This window comes from Geotrypetes seraphini, chromosome 11, assembly GCF_902459505.1.
Source record: "Geotrypetes seraphini chromosome 11, aGeoSer1.1, whole genome shotgun sequence".
Classification (NCBI taxonomy): Eukaryota; Metazoa; Chordata; class Amphibia; order Gymnophiona; family Dermophiidae; genus Geotrypetes; species Geotrypetes seraphini.
In genome coordinates, this window is record NC_047094.1 from 93,149,413 (window position 1) to 93,176,943 (window position 27,531).

The following is a 27,531-nucleotide window of genomic DNA, read 5'->3' on the forward strand; positions in this document are numbered from 1 at the left end:
AAACTTGGAGAGAGCTCAAGTTCCAAAGAGGGGAGGTAAGGTTGTTCCAGAGCTCAGTGATTTTGAAGTGGAGGGAGGTCCCTAGCATTCCTGTGTGGGAAATGCCTTTTAGCAAAGGGAAGGATAGTTTTAATTTGTGAGAGGATCTGGTAGTATTAGGGCAGGGGTGTCCAATGTCGGTCCTCGAGGGCCGCAATCCAGTCGGGTTTTCAGGATTTCCCCAATGAATATGCATGAGATCTATTTGCATGCACTGCTTTCAATGCATATTCATTGGGGAAATCCTGAAAACCCGACTGGATTGCAGCCCTCGAGGACCGACATTGGACACCCCTGTATTAGGGTATGAGGAATTCCAAGAAAGAGGGATAAAGGGAGGGAGGATACATGAAAAGTAAGCATAGTTATTAGCTTAAGAATTGATCCAATAAAGAGGAAACAGACGTCTGAGTCCCGTTTGGGCAGTTCCTGAAAAACGTCCAAAGTCAGAAGCATAAAACTGTCCATTTTTGAAAGCCAAACCCAATGGCAGAGCAAGGATAGGAGGTGCACCCCATACCTCTTTAAATCTTCACCAGCCAGAGCAGCTTCTCCAGCCTGCTGCTCGCTCAAGTGCTGGCTTTTTCTCTGATGTCACTTCCTGGCCCCATGACCCAGAAGTGATTTCAGAGGGAGCCAGGCCAGTGTGAGCAGTAGGCCAGAATAGTTGCTTGCATTGGCAAAGATTTAAAGAGGTATAGGGAGGCAGAGAGGTGCCAATGTCCCCCAACAAAACAATGCCAGGGGCAGTCCACCCCTCCCCCTTACTACACCACTGGCCAAACAGCTAGATATCCCAAAATATATATATATATATTTTTTTTTAACTTTATTTAATTTTTAATGCCTCAAAAAGTGCAATACAATTTACATACAAATAATAATAATCAAATAAGCACTTATAAATCATCAGAATCTATACAAAAAATAAAATTCCCTCCCCCATCCTACATTACCATCAGGAATAATACCAAAACAGAAGATATAACCCCCCCTCCCCCTGATGTATGGGTGCAAAACAACATCATCTACTTGGACATCTAAGTAGCCAGGAAACCCCATTTTCAACCAAGAAACATCCAAATGGCCATCACTTAGAGGTGGGAGGGGCCACACAGACATCTCAACAGCACAGTGGGCACCGCTGTGAACTTCACAAAAAGGGTGTCATAAGTACATTTCATCATAGACCCCCCCTTATAATTTAGGGTAAGCTTCCCCCCCCCAAAAAAAAAAAATACAAACCCTTGCCCCTAATACCTACAATAACCACCTATCACCCCAATAGCCCTTATGGCTGCAGGTGGTTCCTTTGACAATAGAGTAGGGTTTTAGTGCCCTCACACATTCTTTCATAAATGTAGCAGTTAGAGGGGCTTATGGGTCTGGGTTTTCCTCTCTTTGGTTCACTAGCCCACTCACTAAACTAATTAAGACACTTGTGTGCTACTCTAATAGGCTTTTCGGGTCCGTACATACAAAGTCTATGTGGAGTTTTGAGACTGTATATGCACTTACATCAAAGTATTAACATAATAAATATTGACATTACGAACATCAGCTCTGCAGCTCTTTCTTCTTTTGCTTTTACTCTACTAGAAGATGCTGCTGTTCTAGAGATAGTTATGTACAGGGGGTGGAGTCCAGAAATTTGGGGGCTAAGATAAGGTTCATGAGTACTGGGGGGAGTGTTGGGGGAGGTCATACTTACTTACCTCCAGTGGTCATCTGGTCAGTTTTGGGAACTTTGTGGTACTTAAACGCTTCTAAAACAGGTCTAGGTGAAAACATCTAAGTTCCATCTAGGACGTTCTGCAAATATAAACATAGAAACTTGATGGCAGATAAAGGGCAAATGGCTCCTCTAGTCTGTCAATCAGCAGTAACCATTATCTCTTCCTCTCTCTAAGAGATCCCACGTACCTAACCCATGCTTTCTTGAATTCAGACAGAGTCTCTTTCTCCACTACCTCTTCCGGGAGACTGTTCTACGCATCTACCTCCCTTTCTGTAAAAAAAAGTATTTCCTTAGATTACTCTTGAGCCTATCACCTCTTAACTGCATCCTATGCCCTCTCATTCCGGAGCTTCCTTTCAAATGAAAGAGACTCGACTCATGCACATTTACGCCATGTAGGTATTTTATCTCCCTTCTGCTTTCTCACCATCTCCCTTGGAATGGACTCTGATTAGCCAATTGTCCAAGTATGGATGCACCTGGATCCATGTCTTGCACAGGAGAGCTGTTTCAATGACCATCACACCTTGGTAAAGGTGCAAGGTGCCGCTGCCAGACAGAATGGGAGCATCAAGAGTTGGAAATGTCTCTCCAGCACATGGAAACTCAGGAACTTCCTGCGAGACGGTAATATGGAAATATGCAATTAAGCCTCTTTCAAATCCAGTGAAGCTAGAAATCTCCCTGGTGCCACCAAGGCTATGACTGAATGAACTGTCTTCATCCAGAATCAGGGCACTTTCTATCAGGGCCGCATTGACCGACTTCAGTTCCAGGATTAGTATCTAGTCATCTGAGGCTTTCTTGGGAAAGCCAAAGGCTATAGCATAATAAATATGAAATAATGATCTCAGTACTTCAAAACTTAATTTAGATAGCTATTTAAATGACTATTTAAGTTTTAAAATGTGCTCGGAGATGTGTAGCCCTGCCAAAAACACAAGGTCCATATTGCAAAACCCACCACCCAATCATTGCATATTGAAATAATGGTTTAAAAAAAAAAACAAGATAGCATATAGCTGCCCAAGCCTGACTCCTCAGTTGGTACGGGCTCTACAGCTTGAGTATTTATGAACCTTTTCACCATTGCTCAACTATGATCGCTTTCTCTGTCTATCCAGCCGAAGAGTCCATAAATAAATCCAACAGAGAAAGCACAGTTACTTACCGTAACAGGTGTTATCCAGGGACAGCAGGCAGATATTCTTGACTGATGGGTGACGGCACCGACGGAGCCCCGGTATGATTGCACTCTAAGAACTTAGAAAGTTCTAGTTAGGCCGCACCGCGCGTGCGCGAGTGCCTTCCCGCCCGACGAAGGCGCGCAGTCCCCAGTTAAGATAAGCCAGCTAAGAAGCCAACCCGGGGAGGTGGGAGGGACGCAAGAATATCTGCCTGCTGTCCCTGGATAACACCTGTTACGGTAAGTAACTGTGCTTTATCCCAGGACAAGCAGGCAGCATATTCTTGACTGATGGGTGACCTCCAAGCTAACAAAAAGAGGGATGGAGGGAAGGTTGGCCATTAGGAAAATAAATTTTGTAAAACAGATTGGCCGAAGTGTCCATCCCGTCTGGAGAATGCATCCAGACAATAGTGAGATGTGAAAGTATGAACTGAGGACCAAGTAGCAGCCTTGCAGATTTCTTCAATGGAAGTGGAACGGAGGAAAGCTACAGACGCCGCCATAGCTCTAACCTTGTGGCCCGTGACAGAACCTTCCAGTGTCAGGCCCGACTGAGCATAACAGAATGAAACGCAAGCAGCAAGCCAATTGGATAGGGTGCGTTTAGATACAGGATGACCCAACTTGTTAGGATCAAAGGACAAAAACAGTTGAGGAGATGATCTGTGAGGTTTGGTGCATTCAAGATAGTAAGCCAAAGCACGTTTACAGTCCAAGGTATGCAAAGCCTGTTCACCTGGATGAGAATGAGGCTTTGGAAAAAATACAGGTAGGACAATGGACTGATTAAGATGAAAGTCAGACACAACCTTAGGGAGAAACTTTGGATGTGTACGGAGGACCACCTTATCATGGTGAAAAACAGTGAAAGGTGGATCGGCCATTAGTGTATGTAGCTCACTGACCCTCCTGGCAGAAGTGAGAGCTATAAGGAAGACCACTTTCCAAGTAAGAAATTTGAAATGCGCTGTGGCCAAAGGTTCAAAAGGAGGCTTCATTAAAGCAGAAAGAACCACATTGAGATCCCAAACCACAGGAGGGGGCTTGAGAGGTGGTTTCACATTGAAAAGGCCCCTCATGAATCTAGAAACCAGAGGATGAGCCGAGAGGGGTTTTCCATGAACTGGCTCATGAAAGGCAGCAATGGCACTAAGATGGACTCTGATAGAAGTAGATTTAAGGCCAGAGTCAGACAAGGAAAGAAGATAGTCCAACACCAGTTCCACTGCCAGAGACATGGGATCATGGTGATGTAAGAGGCACCAGGAAGAAAACCGAGACCACTTCTGTTGATAACACTGAAGCGTGGCCGGTTTCCTGGAAGCATCAATGATAGAACGGACAGGCTGAGAAAGGAGTGAGTGAGCCGAAGTCAGCCCGAGAGATACCAAGCTGTCAGGTGCAGAGACTAAGTTGGGATGCAGTAGAGTCTGCTGATGCTGAGTTAGCAGAGAAGGAAACAGTGGAAGAAGTATGGGTTCCCTAGAACTGAGTTGAAGTAGAAGGGAGAACCAATGTTGCCTGGGCCACCGTGGAGCGATGAGAATCATGGTGGCTTGTTCCCTCTTGAGCTTGAACAATGTCCGCAGCATGAGCGGTAGAGGAGGAAATGCATAGAGGAAGAGATTGGTCCAATCTAGGAGAAATGCATCAGGTGCCAGACGGTGAGGAGAATAGAGTCTGGAGCAAAACAGGGGCAGCTGATAATTGTGAGGAGCTGCAAAAAGGTCCACTGGAGGAGTGCCCCATTGAGGGAAAATGGACTGGAGAGTCAAAGGGTCGAGAGTCCATTCGTGAGGTTGGAGAATTCTGCTGAGATTGTCTGCCAAGGAATTCTGTTCCCCTTGAATGTAGACAGCCTTCAGGAATAAATGACGAGCTGTTGCCCAAGACCAAATCCTGACACAACAGGCGAGAGCCCGTCCCTCCCTGTTTGTTGATGTAGTACATTGCAACTTGATTGTCTGTGCAAATGAGAAGTACTTGAGGAGAGAGAAGGTGTTGAAAGGCCTTGAGGGCATAAAACATCGCTGGGAGTTCCAGGAAATTGATGTGGTGTTTCTTTTCCTGGGTAGACCAAAACCCCTGAATTTGGAATTCGTTCAGGTGAGCTCCCCAGGCATAAGGGGATGCGTCTGTGGTGATCACAAAATGATGAGGAGGTAGATGGAACAGTAGGCCTCTGGATAGATTTGAAGATGTCAACCACCAAAGAAGCGACTGTTGAAGAGACGAGGTCACAGATATGTGTTGTGAACAAGGATCTGTCACTTGTGACCACTGAGTCGCTAGGGTCCATTGAGGAGTACGCAGGTGGAGACGTGCGAAGGGTGTGACATGTACTGTGGAGGCCATGTGCCCCAAGAGCACCATCATGTGATTTGCAGAAATGGTAGTCTGTTGAAACACCTGCTGACAGAGATGAAGGATGGTGTGAAGGCGGTTTGATGGAAGAAACGCCCTCATCAGAACAGTGTCCAGAATGGCTCCAATGAATTGAAGTCGCTGAGATTGATTTCGAACCCCAACAGTCGAAGGAAGTGAATGGTCTGATTGGTGGCAAGCAGAACTGCCTGAGGTGTATAATAATAACAGTTTATATACCGCAATACCGTTAACTTCTATGCGGTTTACAAAAGATTAGTGGAGTACAAGTTGAGTTGACGTACAAGTTGAATTAACTTAAGGGATGTGGGGAACAATGGGGAGAAAGGGCAAGGGAGGGGAAGGAGGGGAAAGAGGGAAGTGGGTCAACTGTCTAGGTATTTCAGGAATAGGTGGGTTTTGAGGCGTTTCCTGACTACCTCATAAGTGGTGGGCAATAGGAGTTGTTCTAGGTCTTTACCCCATAGAGCAGCCTGATGTGAGAGAAGATGCTCATGGTGTTTTTTTAGTTTGCATCCTCTAACCGGGGGAGAAACGAAGTGCGAGTGGGAACTTCTCTTGTGTTTGTTGGCTGAGAAGGAGAATAGGTCAGTGATGTATTTAGGGGTTAGACCGTAGAAAACTTTAACCCTTTCAGGACCATAAGGATCGTAGGCCAATTTTTGTGGTTTTGACGACATTTTTATGGTAAAAAGGGCTTGCAGATGCCAAAAAATTGATTTTTTTTGTGAAATATCATTATTTTTTTTAAAAAAAATCAAACTTCTGGCTTATGGACAGTGTGGCAAGTGAATCTTCTCGTCAATCTGGCAACGACGCTAATGAATGAATGTCGGAACCAGTTTGTTTACATAAAGGCAGTATCATATGGAATCCGTACATATCAAATTTAGAACTGTAGACTATCCCAATCAAAATTTATAGGATTTTAAAGTTATGGGACAAATATGTCCCTTGGTCCTGAAAGGGTTAAAACAGAGGCAGGCGAATTTAAACTTTACACGAGCTTCCATCGGCAACCAGTGTAGCTGTTTGAAATATGGCGTCACTTGATTGAACTTCTTTAGACCGAAGATTAATCTGACCGCAGTGTTTTGCATTAGTTGTAATCGTCGCATATTATTTTGGGGGATTGCTAAGTAGACGATGTTACAGTAGTCGAGTTGACTTAATACGAGGGATTGTACCAAGATTCTGAAGGTAGAGTTATCAAAGTATGCTTTAATGGATTTAAGTTTCCAGAGGGTGAAAAAACTCTTTTTGATTAGGGAGTCCACCTGATCTTTCATGGTGAGGCATGAGTTACACCCAGTATTTTAATGGTGGGCTGTATGGGGTAGTTATGTTTGTTGATGTCTAGTGGGGTTTTGGTGTCAAGAGGGCGCGGTGAAGCAATAAAGAATTTTGTCTTCTCAGTATTGAGCTTGAGTTTGAAGTCTGTCATCCAATGTTCCATCAAGTTTATGGCTTCTGATGCTTTTGGAATTGTTTCCGAGATGAAGTTGGCAAATGGGATAATAATTGTGAAGTCATCAGCGTAACTGAATAATTTTATCCCCAGCTGGGTTAATTGAACGCTCAGTGAGGTCATGTAGATATTGAAAAGCAGAGGGGATAGTGGGGACCCTTGCGGAACGCCGGATGGGTTGCTCCAGGTGTTGGAGAGATCATTGTTGAAGCGAACCTGATAGGTTCGGGACGAAAGGAAACCATGAAATCAGTTTAGCACTTCGCCTCTAATGTCAATAGCGTCTAGACACTGTAGCAAATTCGCATGGTCTACAAGGTCAAAGGCAGAGCTCATGTCGAATTGCATGATCAGGGCACTGAGGCCTTTGCTTAAAAGTAGGTGCAAATAATCTAAGATGGCCGCAATTACCGTTTCTGTGCTGAAAAGCGGTCTAAAGCCGGATTGAGTCTCATGAAGGAGTGAGAACTGGTCTAGATATTCCATTAATTGGGAGTGTACTAGCCCCTCCATGATCTTTACAAAGAGTGGTATGGAAGCAATTGGTCTGTAGTTGGAAACTAGGGCTGATGATTCTTTGCTATTTTTTAGGATAGGGGTTATTATTATGTGGCCTTTGTTGGTGAGGAATTTTCCGTTTTTCAGGTTATGGGCTAAGTAGTGCAGTAGAGATAGTTTAAATTCAAGTGGTGCCGCTTTCATGATTTCCGGGGGACATGAATCCAGGAAGCAGTATGATTTGGAGTATTTGTTGTATAATTTGGTATAGTTATTCCAATCTATGTCTTGAAATGAATCCCAGAACATGTCTGCAGGGGTTTCATTTCCTTGTGTGTTAGCTATATGGTGTTCATTAGGTTCTTCTGTTGGGCAACTGTTTCTTAGTTTTTTAATTTTTGAGTCAAAGTGCAGGGCTAGGTCGTTCGCCGAGGGTAATTTAAAGTTGTGTGGGTAGAGTGTAGCGGGTGGTGTCAAATAGGTTAGTAACCAGATTGAACAGCTCTTTTGTATTAACTCCTTGTGAGTTGTTGCAGGATGAATTGATTTTGTTTGAGTAAAATGCTTTGCGTTTATCTTTTATTAGTTGTTTGTAGGTTTTTATATTGGCTCTCCAATTATTACGGTCTGATAATTCTCCTGTTTTTTTCCATTTTTTTTCTAGACGTCTGGCTAACTGTTTCATTTTTAGGAGATTGATGTCGAACCATTTGTTATATTTATTTGCATTACTTTTACTGGTATGTTTAGGTGCAATGTTGTCTAAAATGCAGGTGCTGGTAGTGGTCCAGTGATCCCAAAAATCAGCTACTTCCTTTACCTCTGCTTGTAGTTTATATTGCGCCCAGTAGTTATCTGGGTTGATGTGGCCTCTCGTGAATGTTCTTTTTTTATTTTTGGTTGGGTAATTTGTTTTCGTTGGAACCAGATTAGCTTGAAGTAGAAAGTGAAGTGATCGGACCAGATGTTGTGGCACCAGGTGCCTCCTGGTAATGAGATGGTGGGGGTATGATGGTGTATGAGCCTTGATCAGCCAGTTGTCCAGATAAGGGAAGACTTGAAAGTTGTGAGAGCGGAGATAGGCCGCTACCACAATCAGACATTTGGTGAACACCCTGGGAGAGGAGGCCAGACCGAAGGGTAGCACCTTGTACTGATAATGCTGTTGGTTGATGAGAAAGCGTAGATATTGCCTGGACGTCAGATGGATAGGAATGTGTGTGTAAGCCTCTTTGAGATCAAGGGAGCATAGCCAGTCGCCCTGAGAGAGAAGAGGGTAGAGGGTGGCAAGAGAGAGCATTTTGAACTTCTCCTTGACCAAACATTTGTTGAGATCTCTGAGATCTAAGATAGGTCTGAGGTCTCCGGTCTTTTTGGGAACTAGAAAGTACCGGGAGTAAAATCCCTGGCCTCGCTGATCTTGAGGAACTTCCTCGATGGCATTGAGAAGAAGGAGGGATTGAACCTCTTGAGCGAGAAGGAGGGACTGACTCTTTTGGCAGGCCTAAAGGCGGAGGAGTCTGGAAATTGAGGGAGTAGCCGTGGGCTATGATCGAGAGCACCCACTGGTTGGTGGTGATAACTTCCCATCGAGAGTGAAAAATGCGTAGTCGACCTCCTATGGGCTGTGGAAGAGGACAGGAGGGAGGAAGACTGGCAATGCCCTGGAGAAGGGAGTCAAAAGGGCTGCGTCGGCTTAGTTTGAGGGACAGGCTTTATGGTAGGTGGCTGTTGCTGACGAGCCTGTTGGTGCTGTTGGCATTGCCTCCGAGGTTGAGGAGGATGAGGCTGAACCGGCCGAGCAGAAAACCGCCTCTGATACGATGGCTGTTGTCTAAATGGACGAGGAGGAGGAGGCTTCTTCTTATTTTTCAATAAGGTATCCCACCTCGTCTCATGGGCAGAAAGCTTTTGAGTGGTGGTATCCATGGATTCTCCAAACAGCTCATCCCCCAGACAGGGAGCATTGGCAAGACGGTCCTGGTGGTTCACATCCAGGTCTGAGACTCGAAGCCATGCCAATCGTCTCATTGCTACAGACATAGCAGTGGCTCGGGATGTCAGTTCAAAAGTATCATAGATGGAACAGACCATAAACTTCCTGAGTTGCAAGAGACTGGAAGTGCATTGTTGAAATGCAGGAAGTTTGCGGTCCGGAATATACTTTTGAAAAGTGGCTACCTGTTGGATCAGATGTTTCAGGTAAAAAGAGAAGTGAAACGCGTAATTACCTGAACGGTTGGCCAACATCGCATTTTGGTAAAGTCGTTTACCAAATTTATCCATGGCTTTGCCCTCTCTGCCAGGAGGGACAGAGGCATACACACTAGAGCCTGTAGATTTTTTGAGGGTTGACTCCACCAGCAGAGATTCATGGGGAAGCTGATGTTTGTCAAACCCTGGAATAGGAATCACTTTATAAAGCGATTCCAGTTTCCTAGGGGCTCCTGGAATGGTTAGAGGAGTTTCTAAATTCTTGTAAAAAGTTTCCCTCAAGATGTCATGGAGGGGTAGCTTCAAAAATTCTTTAGGAGGCTGGTCAAAATCCAAAGCATCGAGAAATGCCTTGGATTTTTTAGAGTCAGACTCTAGGGGGATTGAAAGGGTGTCTGACATCTCCTTAAGAAACTTGGTGAAGGACGAGTGCTCTGGCTTACTAGCAGGATCCTGCACCAATGGATCATCCTCCTCCGATGAATAAGCGTCCTCGGTACCGAGGGGATCGTCAGAATCATCCCACAAATCAGGGTCCCGTACCGATGGAAGACGGCCCTGAGAAAGGGGAGTAGAGGATTCGGTATGCTTGGTTTTGCGTACCGATTTCCCTGAATGCATCGATACCGTGCCTGGTGACTGAACAGCGGTACGGGTGTCAGAGAACGGTACCGGATCAGAAGCCGAGTAAGCAGTACGCCGAAGGCAATACCTGCCGACAGCACAGGCATAGATACGGAAGATGCAGATTTTTGCGGTGCCAATAACGTCGATGCCGATAAAATAGGCTGGTCGACAATCGGCACTGAAGGCTCAGTAGGTACCGACACTGGAAGGTTTGGAGTCAGCAGAGCCGGGAGCAATTGTTGCAATTGCTCCTTAAGCTGGACCTGTAGGATGGATGCAATACGCTCATCCAGAGTCGGTCCCGATGGCACTGGTACCGCTTTTTTCTTGCTCGGTACCTGCGGTGCAGCTCGACGCTCAGGCGAAGTCGATGCCGATGAAGAGGCAGTAACTTCAATGGGAGCGGAGCGCTTGCGGGGCCGGCGCGCAGTCTGCAGGACTTGGCTCACTGCATGTTCGACTGGCGGGCCGAGAACAGTAGGGGATGGCTTCTTAGCCGGCTTACCTACCGGGTGAGACACCGGCGATGGATCTTGCGGTGTCGACACCACCGGTGTCGACTTGGAGGAAGTTGCAGGAGTCGATGCCGGTGGAACTTCCATAGCGGTACCGAAGAGAATCCGCTGCTGTATTTGGCGATTTTTCAGAGTTCTCTTTTGAAGAGAACTACAGCGGGTGCACGTTTCTGCCCTATGGTCCGGACCCAGACACTGAAGGCACCACTTGTGCGGGTCGGATAAAGATATAGGGTGCGCACACCTCTCACACTTTTTAAAACCCGGTGAAGGGGGCATGAAGGGAAAAACGGCCGTAGCAAAATCGAAGCCCGAGGCTTCGATGGTGCCAATAGGCCCCGCCGGGGCCGACCGAAAAAATGAAGGTTTTTTTTTTTTTTTTTTTTCCAAACGAAAGAAAACAAGAAAGAGAGAAAATCTCGAAGAAAAAAATAACGCGCGAGCGGGAAGGCGAGTATCAAGGAAAAAAATTTCCAACAGCCGGAAACTAAGAAACTGGGGACCGCGCGCCTTCGTCAGGCAGGAAGGCACTCGCGCACGCGCGGTGCGGCCTAACTAGAACTTTCTAAGTTCTTAGAGTGCAATCACTCTAAAATTGTCCGTACCGGGGTTCCGTCCGTGCCGTCACCCATCAGTCAAGAATATCTGCCTGCTTGTCCTGGGATAATGAAAGCATTCCTGCTAGTAAACCTCTTAAATGTTATCCAGTACCCAATGGTTTGATCAAATCCTCGCCCATGCCTCCCAGCAAGCTGACAACTGGCCTGGTGACATTGTGACTTCTTGGAGGCACGAACCTGGAGGGTTGAGCTCTGTCATAAGCATTGAAACAATCTCTGAGCAGAGCACCCTACTAATCTAATCTAATCTAAACCTTAAGTTTATATACCGCATCATCTCCATGAGAATGGAGCTCGACACGGTTTACAAGAACTTAAAATAGTGGGTAGAGAAGAAGAAAAAGGATTACATGAACTTATGTGTAGAAGGGGGGAGAGAAAGGGGGGAAGGATAGAGCTACAATTTGCTGAAAAGCCAGGTTTTCAGTTGTTTGCGGAATAACTGAAGGGAGTTCAGGTTCCGCAGCGGGGTGGTGAGGTCATTCCAAAGACCTGTGATTTTGAAGAGAAGAGATTTTCCCAGTTTGCCTGAATAGTGGATGCCGCATGGAGAGGGGAAGGCTAGTTTAAGCCTTTGGGCAGTTCTGGAGGAGTCGGGACTGGAGGAGTTGAAAGACAGTGGGATAAGAGGAGGCAGGATTCCGTGAATGATCTTGAAAGCCAGGCAGGAACATTTGAAATGGATTCTGGAGATTATTGGGAGCCAATGAAGTTTGGAAAGGAGTGGGGAGGCATGGTCAGACTTGCGTTTTGAGAAGATCAGTTTGGCTGCAGTATTCTGGATTAGCTGGAGTCTTAGAATTTTCTACTTTTTTTTGATAGATTTAAGTAGATGGCGTTGCAGTAATCTAGTTTGGAGAGGATGATGGATTGGACAAGGATGGCAAAGTGTTGTTGGCTGAAGTAGGATCTAGCTTTCCTCAGCATGTGAAGGCTGAAAAAGCATGATTTTGCCAAGGAGTTGAGGTGGTCATTGAGGGAGAGAGAGGAATCGATAGTGATACCAAGGACCTTGCATGAGAACTCGAGCTGTAGTGTATCGCCTGTGGGTAGTGTGAAAAGTGTGGGCAGGTGTTCGAATTTTGGGCCGAGCCAGAGTAGTTTTGTTTTAGATTTGTTTAGTTTCATCTGTACCGAGAGGGACCAGGCACGGAGTCTCATTATGCAAGCTGTAATGTTTTCGTGGAGGTTGGTGAGGTTCTGGTCAGTCTCAAGGAGGACAAGGATGTCATCTGCATAAGTGTAGATTGTTTCCAGGGGGGATAGTTGAAAGAGTTTCAGGGAGGACATGTAGAGATGTTAAAGAGAATAGTGGAAAGGGGTGATCCTTGAGGGACACCGCAAGATGGAGTCCAAGGAGTGGACATGGTGCCATTTGTGTTGACGGTGTAGGAACGGGAGCGTAAGAAGTTTGAGAACCACATTAGGACGGTGGAGTCGATTCCAATCTCGGAAAGTTGGTAAAGTAGTATGTCGTGATGACAAAACTGTTGAGAACCCCAAAAAGCACTATGATCTGTCTGTGAAAGGGTTGCCCTCCCTGCTACAGACCTCTGACCATGAGAGTCAGTGTTTTCTCCCAGGCAGAGCTGCCCCAGGAAAACTGAGGACTTCTGAAGCACCGAGAAGCCTCAAAATCAGGGTAAAGGGAAAATAACCAATCTAAAATCAGATCAAAAGACACTTTCAACTCACGAGTAGAAAGAGATACTGAGGAGCTACAGCACAGCCCAGTAATAGAGGAGGCGGAGTCAAAAAATATAGATGATGCCTTCTACACAACTCATGATAAAAAAGCAAATAACCCATGGGTTCAAGACTCATATGCCTTTGCACTAGAAACAACATTACTTGGACCCCTAACAGCCCTGGGAAAGATGACATGTCTGGGGAAACATGTCTAGAGATCTTGTAAAGCTTTCAGAAATTCTGTTCAGCCAGCCATGGATTCATTGAAAAAATTAACACACAAAAAAGGCCTGCTCTTTATTCCAATTTACTTTAGTACATTTATATTCACAAACATGTACAGACTTTAAAAGCGAAATAGGGTCAATTTCATGATGGTAATAAGGAGGAATAGTAACAATTATTAAATATTATAAAAATAAATCCATTTCACAAAAACATTTTTATCATGCAACATCAATAAGGCAAAAAAGCTTTCATAAAGAATCAACTGTAATGTAGCAGATGAAAAAGGCAAAGAAAGCAGCATAAAATTATAGATCAGTGTACTTAGAGTTCAGTAAAATAAGCATATTTAAACTGTTTTTATTCATGCTATAAAAACAGAGTTCATATTTAGTATTAGATCCATTGGCTTTACATAATTTAAATATTGCTTTCTTACACAACCGACCTCCACCATACATGAGTGGTTTTCACATACACATCAAGACAGACATTAACAAAAAAAAACTAGGTAAAGATGTAGTGATCAACTTGAACCAAAGAATATGTTTTTTGTATGTTTGTAGGATATTCGGGAAGAGTACCATTAGCACAGTAAAGATGACAGAAGACATACTGAAGTCTGGGATCAAATGCACAGGAAGGTGCTTTATAATTAATGCTTAAAAGTTATATGGACTGTGTAGATAAGGTACAAACAGGACTTGTTTATTTTGACACACCCTTGCCCCCTTAAGAAAAACGGTTTGTATGTAGACTATATCATTTGCAAATCATCACAGACTAGCAGGATCATCTCCATTTATAGTACAAACTGCTTCTCTAACCCCCATGAATTATAAACAAGAAGTGGTTCTGGAAAATATCCATGCAACAAAAACAAATAAAAATCAGAAGTTCTAGAAGCGTTTTTCCCAATTTTTTGTGAAATTTTTTCTAGAAATTTCCTGCTGGAGTTAGAGGTTTTTCTGCAAAATTTAAGCAGGAAAAGGCCACCTGAGAGCAGTGGAATAATATTTTGACATGTAGGCTGTCAGTAACTTTGAAAGAGGCAAAAAAAACCTACCAAAGTGACTTCAGCACATTTTTTTCTTTGTTTCATTTTGAAAGCAAAACAAGTTTCCATTGCATTTACACTTCTCCCTCCGGATTCGTGGGGGATAGGGGCAGAGCCGGACCGCGAATGGTGAAATACCGTGAATATCTTCTGGTCCGGCTCTGACCCACCCCCGCCTCCCCTCCTGCCTTCCCCTTGGCATCCCGGCCTTACCTGGTGGTCTAGCGGGTTTTCGGGGCAGGAGCGATCTTCCTATGCTCCTGCCTCGTGCAGATCGCCAATAGGAAATAGCTGCCGTGAGTTCCCATAGTCTCTAGAGACTACGACAGGAACTCCCCACAGCCATTTCCTATTGGCGATCTACATGGGGCAGGAGTGTAGGAAGATCACTCCTGCTCCGAAAGCCCGCTAGATCACCAGGTAAGGCCGGGACGCCGGGGGGAAGGCTAAACTGTGTGTGTGTGTGTGGGGGGGGGGGAGTTCTTTTTTCCCCTCCCCAAAAAATCACGAATATGTGAAATCGTGATTGTTGAAACCGCGAATGGGGAGGGGATAGTGTACCCTCGGGCATGTGCCGTTTGTGCTAACATTAAGGGCTCCTTTTACAAAGGTCCATTAGGGCCTTAATGCATGGAATAGCGTGCGCTAGCCGCTACCGCCTCCTCTTGAGCAGGCGGTAGTTTTTCGGGTAGTGCGCACTATAGCGCGTGCTAATCCAGTGCGTGCGCTAAAAACGCTAGTGCACCTTTGTTAAAGGAGCCCTAAGTTTGATGACAATTTCAATTTAAACATGATGGGGCTGATTCTGCAAATGGTGTACTGACTGTAGGCAGCGGTACGTGTCCTGCCCGCCATCTCACCAGTCAATAAGGACATGTTAAAAAAAATGGATGCAGCAAACACATCTGTAAGCATCTGTCTCACACCTATGGAAACGCATAGGGATGCTTATGGATGGCCAAGGCCAATGTGGGTAGGTTTCCATCCGTAAGTGTCCCTATGCATCTCCGTAGGCGCAAGACAGACACCTTAAATGTAGGCCTGTAAAACGCTGGCCTACATTTAAGGTGTCTGTTAGAAAAAGGTGATGCAATTCTCTAAAGGACGCTGATTCAGGCCCTATATGCACGGGAAAAAAAGAGGCAAACCTCTTTCTATGCTGCACCAGGAATAATCAAACACTCTAATCTAAAATGCTGTTTTGTGGAATCATAGAAGACTCAAGATTCCAGATGCTATTCTAGGGATATGTGTATCCTCCACAGATATCAGCTGGCTAGACTTTTCACATTTCTAAGAATTCTCCTTATTCTCACCCATTTTCTCCTGTGGCAACTCAAATTTCAAAAAGCACGCACACGCCTCTAGCTAGTTTTCAAAACACAATTAAGTCATATTACCCGTATCCTACAATCCACCAAAACTGCTTCATTTGTTTCAGTGGTGTATTGCACAAGTCCTTGAATTAAAAGCTACAGTCTTGAATCTTATCTGTCATAAAAACCATAAGCAAAATCATTTTTTATTTTTTTTTTACCTTTTCTGCATGTTCTCATTGGATTAAACAAACTATTGCATCTTTTGCTCTACATCCAGCTAGATAACTTCCTCTTAAAGCACACTTGAGGGTTTAATTCTCATTTTAGCAAAGGGGAAAAGTGACACTACCAATGCCATGATGCACAGATCTACGTGTTTCCTGGAAAAGAGTACCAAGTAGCCAGCCAGCTGGGTTTATGCATCACTTTCTTTCTACTGCCCAGTAAATACCAGTCCTCAAAGAAATGCTAGAGAGGCAAAACTGGTCACTTTGCTCCAAAGGAGCAACACTAGCTGAACCCATCAATACATTAACCTTAGCTATATGGCTTTTTCTTTGGTTTAATTATTACATCTCATTTCCTAATATATTTTTTTGCATTTATTTTACAATAAAAGGAGCATGTTTCTATGGTAGCTATGCCTCTGGTTTTTAAAAGTCATCACCATACCTCCTCAGCCATTGATGTGGTCAGCGCAATAACTATGCAGGAGTCTGATCCAGTTTGTTTACATTCATAATGGTGAAGGCAGGCTAGCAGGAAAGATTTCACAAGCTTTAAATATTATTAACGCCTCTCAATTAGAGAAATCTTACCCGTTTGTGCTGCCGTGTGATTTTATCTAAACACTGGTTTCTGTTATTGCTGTTTTAAAGATGATCAGCTGGTAAGAATTTTCTACAGAGCCAAACGACTGCAAACATTTTTACCCTAAGTAAATGAAATGAACGTTCACATTTTACATTAAAAAAAAAAAAATATATGCCTGCAGTAACCGTTCCCATAGCTAGTGCTATACAACATATTCCTAGACTTTTTTTTAAAAGGTTCCTCAAATTGTCCAACAGTTCACATTGGACAGGCTTCCAGGCCCTATGCACATGATTATTATTTTCAAAGGCCAGGCTGGTATTCCTTTCCCCTAAATTTTCTTTGGGCATGCCCTGCTAAATCAAGGATAAAGCTTTATTATATTTGTGCTGAAACAGTCACTAAGGTACCCTTTTACTAAAGCTTAGTACAGTTAAATGCTAAGAATCTCATAGGTATAAAATGGGTTTCTTAACAATTAGGGCCGGATTCTTTAATATTGCTGGTAAAATCTAATGGGCCACTATCACAGCCATACATGTAACAATTTCAAAAAGATGAGTCATTTTCAAAGAACCGCACATGCAAATGAGGTTCACGGAGGGTCACCAAATTTACATGAGATGAGTTGCTGGTGATAGTGATTTGCACATGTACAGAATAGTCCATGGAAAGAGGTGTAAATGTGTGTATGTGCGGGGAACAAGCTACGTTGTAGGCATGCATATCATGGATGTGCCTTATTGGAGTGCAATATATGCACACATCATAGGTATGCATCACATGCGGCTGTTGTGTCGTTCATAGGCGTGTCAGTGCTATTGGATGGCGAGGAAGGGAGGGGAGGTACAAATGTCATAAGAACATAAGCAATGCTTCTGCTGGGTCAGACCTGGGGTCCATCGTGCCCAGCAGCCCGCTCATGCGGCGGCCCAACAGATCCTCTATTTATACCCTTCTATCCCCCTTTCCAGCAGGAAATTGTCCAATCCTTTCTTAAACCCCAATACCGTACTCTGCCCTATTACGTCCTCTGGAAGCGCATTCCAGGTGTCCACCACACGCTGGGTAAACTTTCAACAAGCACACATAAGACACGCCTTTAATATACGCGCCTAAGACGCGTGCTTTTGAGATTTTTTTCCCTCAAAATTATTATACTACAATTATACAAGTATACTATAATTTATGCAAATGGTATATTTAAAAAAAAATTTTATCATGAGCCACAGCCAAAAACATGTCTGAGCTGCGCTTTTCACAGTACCAGCATCTCTGGACCAGCCGGTAATTTTTGGTCATCAAAAAAGTCAGTGTCGCACTTGGCAAATCACCTAGTGACGGAGAGTCACCCAGAGTGCTTGTTTAAATATTCATGAGACCATTTTTTTCCACCATTTTAATATTTATGAGCTCGTTGTAATACATTTGCATGGCAGAGTCAGAGGCTGCTAGGAAGCTCAGAAAAGACCACGGTGAGTCGCTTTGCACGGTAAAATACTGCCACCCTAAACCAGCTGGAGGCAGTTTAGCGATCATTGTTAAAGACACATTTTGAGAATCCGGCCCTTAGGGTGTCCATACTCCCACCTTTAGTAAAAGGACCCCTAAATGTATAAATCTTAACTGAAGGATGCCTCAAAGGGCAACCCTGAAAGAATTAAGCATCACCAGTTTATAAAGACTACTGGTAGTTCCCTGCAGCAAGAACCACAGGGTTTATTTTTCCATTGTTTGGAACAGCACAAATCTGTGAGGGTCTTATCAAACCTTCACACTGTAGAACTGAACTGATATCTGTTCTTAGCACAGACTTCCCAAGCAGGAAAGTAACTATGCACAGAAGAGACAGCCAGGCCCTAGTTTGTTCTCAACACACCACCTTCCTGTGCAGAGTTACAGTCTTTTCTCTACTTACAAGTGGAGGACCTGCAACAATAATGCGGCTGAAGTCTGAACTGTTAAAACACGTTACATGTAATTCAACTCTGGCCTTCCAGAGGAGGGGAAAAAAAAGTGAAATGTGCCTGAAGGGAAAGGGAAAGTCATGTTGATTGTTAAAGCAGAAGCCCCCCCCCCCCCATGTGTCTTTATTTTGTTACTACTTCTTATCCCATAGAAATTGCCCCCTATAAGCAAATCATTTATTTTCTGGACACAAGGAGCTGTAAATAATTATTAGACAAGACAGACTAATACATATAATTATATATATTCCTCTCTAGCTTTGTGCAGCTTCCTTATCGGTACAACAGAAATAAAACTTTTACCAAATGATTTTCACATCAAAGTAAATAACCATAATCTTATCATTAAAATAGAACTTTCTTGGATATATTTAATTTTTTCATTACATTTGAAAATGAAAATTCCTCTGTTTTAAAATAATGAAAACTAAACACAACACATCAGGAATCACACCAGGATACTACTGCATGAGATCTATTAAAAAAAAAAAAAAAAAAGTGAGAGGTTTTCACTAGGAATTGCACATAAATCTTACTCCTCTCCAAACAAATCTACAGTTTTCAGCATAAAAGGAGGATGTGTTAAACTAACAGTTTATTTGTGCCTCAGAAAGTCAGATGCAGCCTGCTTTCTGGAAGACTTTCCTCATTATTAGGGATCCATGATAGGATTTTTATGTAGGATGCAAGGACCACTCAATCTGCTGGTGTAGGGAGGAGCCAACAGCTATGAACATGCCACAGTTATGTCTCCCAAAGAGTAAGGGGGAAAATTGCCATCTCTGCCAGTACAAAGCTATCAACTTATTTCATACTTGGAAGCATCTTTGAAGAATACAGAGTTCTAAAGAAATCCCAACATGCAACCTGTACACTGTGCTTCAGAGTTTTATTACCTTTAGTAACAGAGTTCCAAAAATAACTCCTTCCTGGAAAATAAATATTTTCTGTAACCTAAGTGTGGCTGTAGTTATACTAGGAAGGTCCGCTCTTTCACAAAACCACTAAGAGTTTTTAGTCATTGTATTAGATAAAATATACATTATAGCTATTCTATATTAAAAAAAATATGTTCTTCCTAATAGATACAACCACCAAAGTACCCCCTTTTTCTGGGAATTAATACAATGTGGGATTTTCAGATTGGATACATTTACACAAATAAGCAACATTTTCACACATTTCTGTAACAAGCTCTGGGTGTCTTGGCTACAAGCTCTACTGTGCATGCAATGCTTGGTGACAGCAACACTGAACAAGTACTTCAAACAGGGAATGGGATGGTAGAGGCCAGGTAATTGTATCTAGTTGGGTGCTGCATACTGGTAATGGAGTACCAGTAATTACTTGGAGCAACAACAATAACAAAAAAGGTATCAACCAACTCTGCAAAACTCAACAATACAAATCTCTAAACCACCATCTAAACATTTGAACATGATGGCTAGAAGGTGAACTGGGTTGTAAATAGGGAAAGGCATTTGCAAAAAGAAAAAAAAAAAAGCATTTTACAAAACCACACAAGAGGTTTTTAGCGCCGTCCGGCACACTGAATGCTCTGCGCTGCTCCGACACTCATAGGAAATCTATGACTGTCAGAGCAGCACGCCGGCCAGCGCTAAAAATCTCTTGCGTGGTTTTGTAAAAGGGAGGGGAAATGAATAATGAAGGTACCTCTTCTATGAAGAACCAACTACATTAATGTTGAAAATCGCTGAAGTCATAAAGATCGCTTTTAATACAAGAGTAGCCACTTTCTGTTTCTATGGGTGACATCAGAAGCTTATCTTTTGCAAAAATTTATTCTGGACTTTAAACCTCAGTTTCAAGCCAAGACACATAGTGCCCAGCCTCTTCCTTCCCTTAATCCCAACACAAAAAGGGCCTTAGCTCAAAACCCCAATTTTTATAAAATTATCGCATCTATCTATATGTATATATATGTACAATAAATTGATACATAGTTCAAAAGGTCTAACATTATATGGCTTTGAAATTTCTATGTAACTGAGAATCCATCTGATGGCTGACCGCACATGCTTAACAAAGGTTGCAGATAGGACTACTTTTCATAAAACACTTGCTAATAGCATTGCAATTAGTTTTATAAGCAGATTTCTGCTTTTCCTTGCAATTGTTTCTGTGTTCACAAATCACAACCCACTGCGACACCCCAGCAAAAGTGCCCAAGGAAAGATGTTGCTAGAGAAAGGACAGGCACAAGCTAGAGGATGGTTCATTTGGTAATATACACACCACTATGCTGGAAGAATGAAGCCTAAGCACACAAGTTTAGCTGAGAGGGCAGCTTAGAAAAATGCAGTGTGGAGGAAACACCTCTCTTCCCAACAATGTACACAAGTAGCAATTTGGGACGTGTCTCATACTAGCTGGGGCCACCACTTATCTACTTCTAGAACACTCTCCATATTAAAAAAAATAAAATAAAAAGTAGGTTTGATTGCAGACATCAGATGTGTAGTTGTGGAACCCATCTCCCCCATTTCTTAAGTTGTACATCACAGTGCCTAAGTCCAATACACAAGTTTAAAGTCTGAACAGTTTTTGCAGCTGCTGTGGCAGCACCCCTAGTTTACAGGAAAATCTTGCGTTTCGGTGAACCCATCAGAAGTCCCTGAACTCCACTTGTTTGAAGCTTCCCCCAATTTCACCTGAAGCGTGTTTTGGCTTTTACATCTTTTCTGGGGGAAAGGAGGAAATTGCTTTCCAGGCCAGTTTGTACAGATCCATCGTGACATGTGCCCCTTCATTTCATGTCAAACCGATAAGGGGCTACAGCACTTTGGCTGGCAAAAAAAAAAAAAAAAAGATATGGAAGGAAAGAAATTAGAAGTCCTTTTGTCTTAAGTTTTGGGAAAACCTGATGGTTTTAAGCGTTGCTTTTGGAAACCTATGTAACAGCTTCTTTTGGCAATCAAAACATTTATGGACAATCAAATTCCCTGACTGGGAAACAAATGCCACTTTCATTACACCCAACTTCACAAAAGCAGAGGATGGAATCTCTTGTCCAGATGGAGATGAAGTGATAAGTCCATGGAGTTTTTCAATATATGTCAGGACAATCGGAGAAATTTCTATCAAAGTAGCCCCCTGAATAGAGCCAGTCAGCAGTCCCAGTGTAGGGGTTATTACCTTGACAAAACCACCTGAAAAGAAAAGAAAATTATAAATTGGCATGTCTGATAAAATCCCAGCTCTGCATTTATACTGAATGAAAACTAAAGGTTCAGTTTGCTCTCCAGAATTAAATAAATTGTCTTTTTTGCTTCCTTATAGTGTCCAAGGGCTGAAAAGGGAAGACTCCGTTTCTCCTGAACTGTAAAGGGCATGACCCACCATTCACATCCCCAGGGGCATCAATGCGCTTGGCACGTCCAGTTTCTCTGGCCAAAAGATCGGCATTTGCGTGTCCTGTGCTACAGCACAACCATTTATAGAACACACCTTTAATTATAGTACAAACTCTGAATGTACTTGCAAATTTAGCCATGGTCTAACAAGACAAAACGAACACAGGTAAAATAAACAGAACCTAGCTCCAAAGGAATGTTATCTTTGAACCAAAGCACAGCATGCAGCTATTAATAGTTAGCTAAGTGTTAATTCCAGAAATGAAGAAAAACACCCTTCTTCCTATTTCATCACCTGCATCTCATTTGCTGAGTAGAGGCTGGCCAATTTTCAGTTTCAGCACTGAAACCGGCCTGAAATCTGGTTCAGCCAAAAATGCTAGTGCATTTTCAGCTAAAACAAACTCTCTACTCCCCATGAGCCACTCAACCACCTGTAGGCCCTCCCCCAGGCCTATCTTATGAAAAACCTTGATGGCAGTAATGAACCCACTCATTCCTGCCTGGTGTTCATGCTCCTTCAAAATGGCTTCCAGGACTTCCAGCAGCAGACTCTGTAGGAGGTCCTAGCAGCCACATTAATATTTGAACCAGAAAGCACAGTTACTTACCGTAACAGTTGTTATCCAGGGACAGCAGGCAGCTATTCTCACAAGTGGGTGATGTGATCCAACGGAGCCCCGATGCAAACGCCTCACAAGCAGCCTTGCTTGAAGAAACTCGAAGTTTCGAGTCGCCCGCACCGCGCATGATGCGCGAGTGCCTTCCCGCCCAGCGTAGGGCACGTTTCCTCAGTTTAGATAGCTAGCAAAGAAGACAACCCAGGGGAGATGGGAGGGATGTGAGAATAGCTGCCTGCTGTCCATGGATAACAACTGTTACGGTAAGTAACTGTGCTTTATCCCAGGACAAGCAGGCAGGTATTCTCACAAGTGGGTGACCTCCAAGCTAATCAAAGTGGAATGGTGGAAGAGTTGGCAACTTAGGAGAATAAATTTTGCAATACTGTTCGGCCAAACTGACCATCCCGTCTGGAGAAAATATCCAGACAATAATGAGAAGTGAAGGTATGAACCGAGGACCAAGTGGCAGCTTTACAAATCTCCCCAATCGGTGTCGATCTGAGGAAAGCTACAGAGGCTGCCATTGCTCTGACCTTATGGGCTGTGACTTTACTGTGAAGGGGCAATCCAGCCTGGGCATAGCAGAAAGAGATGCAAGCCGTCATCCAGTTGGATATGGTACGCTTAGAGATAGGATGTCCCAACCTGTTCGGATCAAAGGAGACAAAAAGTTGAGGAGCAGTTCTGTGCGGTTTGGTGCGTTCCAAATAGAAAGCCAAAGCACGTTTACAGTCCAGAGTATGAAGAGCTGATTCTCCAGGATGAGAATGAGGCTTTGGAAAGAACAATGGAAGAACAAAGGATTGGTTGAGATGAAATTCCGAGACAACTTTAGGAAGGAACTTTGGATGAGTGCGAAGAACCACCTTATCATGATGGAACAATGTAAAAGGTGGATCCGCAACCAATGCCTGGAGCTCACTGACTTGACAAGCAGAAGTGAGGCCAATGAGAAACACCACTTTCCAAGTGAGATACTTCAGATGAGCCTTGTCAATTGGTTCAAATGGAGATTTCATAAGCTGAGAAAGAACAATACTGAGGTCCCAAACCACTGGAGGCGGTTTGAGAGGAGGATTGACGTAGAAAAGTCCTTTCATGAATCTGGAAACCACCGGATGAGCAGAGAGAGGTTTCCCTTGAAGAGGCTGATGGAAAGCAGCAATTGCACTAAGGTGGACTCGTATTGAAGTAGACTTGAGGCCAGAATGAGAAAGGTGCAAATGATAGTCCAAAACTGAGGATAAGGAGAAGTGTTGAGGCTCCTGATGATGAGAAAAACACCAAGTAGAAAATCTAGTCCATTTGTGGTGATAGCATTGTCTAGTAGCAGGCTTCCGGGAAGCTTCCAAAACATCCCTCACAGCTTGAGAAAACTGGAGAGGAGCTATGTTGAGAGGAACCAAGCTGTCAGGTGGAGACTGCAGGTTGGGATGAAGCAGAGATCCCCGATGCTGCGTAAGCAGCGAGGGAAAAACTGGCAGAAGGTAAGGCTCCCTGCTGCTGAGTTGAAGTAGAAGGAAGTACCAAGGTTGTCTGGGCCACCGAGGAGCAATCAGAATCATGGTGGCATGGTCGGACTTCAGCTTGACTAGAGTCTTTTGAATGAGAGGAAATGGAGGAAACGCATATAGAAAGAGATTCGTCCAGTCCAGAAGGCGATGAGGAGTGTAGATCCTGGAGCAGAACTGAGGCAGTTTGAAGTTGTGGGGGGCTGCAAAGAGGTCTATCTGAGGCGTTCCCCACAGAGAGAAAATGTGATGAAGGGGCGTGGAATGGAGAGTCCATTCATGAGGCTGCAGAAGACGACTCAAGTTGTCCGCTAAGGCATTGTCCGCCCCCTTAATGTAGACAGCTTTAAGGAAGGTGTTGTGGCGAATTGCCCAATCCCAAACTTTCAGAGCTTCCTGGCAGAGGGAGGCCGATCCCGTGCCTCCCTGTTTGTTGACATAATACATGGCGACTTGGTTGTCCGTGCGGATGAGGACTACACAGTCGTGGAGCAAATGTTGAAAAGCATTGAGAGCATTGAAAATCGCCCCGAGTTCCAGGAGATTGATGTGGCACTGGCGATCTGTACTGGTCCAATAACCTTGAGTGCGGAGACCATCCAGATGAGCCCCCCAAGCATAAGTCGAAGAGTCAGTCGTGAGAATCTTCTGATGGGGGGGCGTGTAAAACAGTAAGCCTCTGGATAGATTGGAAGAGAGCATCCACCAGCGAAGAGACTGTGTCAGAGCAAAAGTGACCTGGATGTGTTGAGACAGAGGGTCGGAAACCTGCATCCACTGAGATACCACGGTCCACTGAGGAATTCTGAGGTGAAGTCTGGCAAAAGGAGTCACGAGTACTGTAGAAGCCATGTGGCCCAGAAGAACCATCATGTGTCTCGCCGAGATGGACGGACAAGAGGACACCGAATGACAAAGGTGGAGAAGAGCTTCCAGACGCTGCTGAGGGAGGAATGCTCTGAGTTGGACGGTATCCAGAACAGCTCCGATGAATGGAAGAGTCTGAGAAGGGTGAAGATGGGATTTTGGAAAGTTGATCTCAAATCCCAGATTCTGCAGGAACCAGATAGTCCGCTGGGTCACCAGGACAACTCCCTGAGACGTGGAATCCTTGATGAGCCAGTCGTCTAGGTAGGGAAACACCTGAAGACCATGGTTCCTGAGCGCTGCGGCCACCACTACCAGGCACTTGGTGAAGACTCTGGGTGACGAGGCCAGGCCGAAAGTGCAGATTCCCCACCCGAAATCTGAGGAACTGATGGGAGCCCGGATGGATGGGAATGTGAGTGTAGACCTCCTTGAGATCCAGAGAGCATAACCAGTCATCCTGCTCGAAGAGGGGATACAGAGATGCCAGGGTCAGCATGCAAAACTTTTCTTTGATCAGAAACTTGTTGAGCACCCTGAGATCCAAAATAGGACGCAGATCGCCCGTCTTCTTCGGAACAAGGAAGTACCGGGAATAAAACCCCTTGTGCTGAGCCAAAGGAACCGGCTCAATAGCTTGGAGCTGCAACAGAGCCTGAGTTTCCTGAAGAAGAAGGGCGGTCTGGGCAGAGGTGGAAGGATACTCTCTTGGAGGATGTTCTGGGGGAACTTGATGGAATTGAAGAGAGTATCCCTCCCTTACGATGGAAAGGACCCAGAGGTCGGTGGTAATAGTCATCCATCGATGGTAAAAATGATGGAGACGACCTCCAATAGGGAGAAAAACAGGGAAGGGCAGAATGACTGACGTTATGCTCTCCAGAAGACAGTCAAAAAGGCTGAGGAGCCTTGGGCACAGCAGGTGGTTGAGGCTTCTGCTGCTTCTGGGGATGCTGCCTCTTGACAGGCTGACGAGTGGCAGGAGCCTGTTTAGGTGGAAAACGCTGTTGGTAAATCAGAGGTGGGCGTGAAGGATGAGGAGGAGCAGGCTTAGACTTAGGACGGAAAATAGACTGGAAAGACTTCTCGTGGTCCGAAAGCTTCTTGGTTGCTGCCTCTATGGACTCATCAAAGAGGTCAGTGCCAGCACAAGGGACATTAGCCAGTCGGTCCTGTAGATTGGGGTCCATGTCGATGGTCCTGAGCCATGCCAGGCGTCGCATGGCCACCGAGCAAGCAGTAGCCTGAGCAGACAGCTCAAAGGCATCATATGAGGACTGAAGCAATTGTAGCCGAAGTTGGGACAATGAGGCCAGAACTTCCTGGAATTCAAAATGAGCCCGAGAATCCAAGTAGGTCATGAACTTGGGGAGGGTGGGCAGAAAAAACTCAAAATATGTAATGAAATGAAAATTATAGTTGAGGACTCTGGAGGTCATAAGAACATAAGAACATAAGCAGTGCCTCCGCCGGGTCAGACCATAGGTCCATCACGCCCAGCAGTCCGCTCCCGCGGCGGCCCAAACAGGTCCTGACCTGTCTAAATCACCAGAAGGGGCCCCCATGCCATCCTGGTTTCCTGATGAGTCCTATCTTCCCATCGAAGTCCTAGCCCTCCGGTCTTGCACATGCTCGACCTGGTTGGGTTTCTATACTTTCTCAGTATCCCAGTATCCCACTTTACTTTCTCAGTATCCCACGATCCCTTTATCCCCCAGGAATCTGTCCAGTCTCTGTTTGAATCCCTGTACCGTACTCTGCCCGATCACTTCCTCCGGTAGCGCATTCCAAGTGTCCACGACCCTTTGGGTGAAGAAAGACTTCTGGTAAATTCAACGACCAAATCTGTCCATCATCTTGCCCTCCCTGCCCGGTGGAACAGTGGCATATACTTGAGAAGGGTGAGACCGCTTCAACGAAGATTCCACTAGAAGGGACTGATGGGATAGATGAGCACCATCAAACCCCTTATGATGAACCGTCCGGTATCTGGAGTCCAGACAGCGGACAAAGGTCTGATCCAGTAGCTTATGAAGAAGAAGCTTAAGGGATTCAGCAGGAGGTTAAGGGAGATGCATGGTCTCGAGGTACTCCTTGGAAAATTTGGACCCAGTGTCCAGTTGAATGTCCAAATCAGCTGCCATCTGACGCAAAAAGGAAGAAAAAGACAGCTGGTCAGCCAAAGCCGGGCCTCGAGAGGGACTTGAGGATGTCGAGGCTTCTGGATCCAATGAGGATGGGGATCTGGATGGGGAAAAAGACCCCACCGTGTCCTCGAGATCCGGTAATGGAGGAGGCGAAGTAGGCGGTGGGGAATACTGAAGAAAAGGCTGCTTCCGATGAGGCGAGGCATGCCTGGATGAGTGCTTCAAAGAATGTCTCGATCGATGATGCGAGCTGTGTCTCGAAGCAGGCCTCGACAAACGAGGTGAATATGTCTTCGCTGAGGCCCCAAGAGAGTGTATGGGGCTGGAAGCGGTGAATCGAAGCAGAGGTGGTTGGCTGGAAGAACCACGAGGCATTCGCAAAGACTCTACTCCTTGCATCGAGTGAATCGGTTCCAATGGAGGCATGGACAAAGACTCTGCTCCTTGCGATGCATGCATTGATGCCAGACTAGACACTCGCAGAGACTCTGCTCCCTGTAGAGAGTGTGCGTACGGCTGAGGCACAGGAGGCGGCTCGACCTCGCGGGAGACCTCTGCATGCCCAGGCTGGAGTTGAGAGAGAAGCTTCGGCCCCATTGTTGTAAAGAGCTGAATGAACTGCTTCTCTAGTAAGGTCTGGTGCGAA

At 44.7% G+C, this 27,531-nt stretch overlaps 1 protein-coding gene across 6 annotated transcripts in view; it reads right to left on the minus strand.

Moving 5' to 3' along the window:
* Positions 1–15,751: 15,751 nt before the first annotated feature.
* Positions 15,752–27,531, minus strand: part of OSBPL2 (oxysterol binding protein like 2) — a 198,932-nt gene continuing 187,152 nt past the window's right edge. For all 6 annotated transcript variants that reach the window (XM_033914054.1, XM_033914060.1, XM_033914059.1 and 3 more), the window contains one exon: positions 15,752–21,533. In XM_033914054.1, coding sequence (XP_033769945.1) covers positions 21,431–21,533 — 103 coding nt within the window. In that variant the 3' untranslated portion in view covers positions 15,752–21,430. The remainder of the gene's footprint in view (positions 21,534–27,531) is intronic.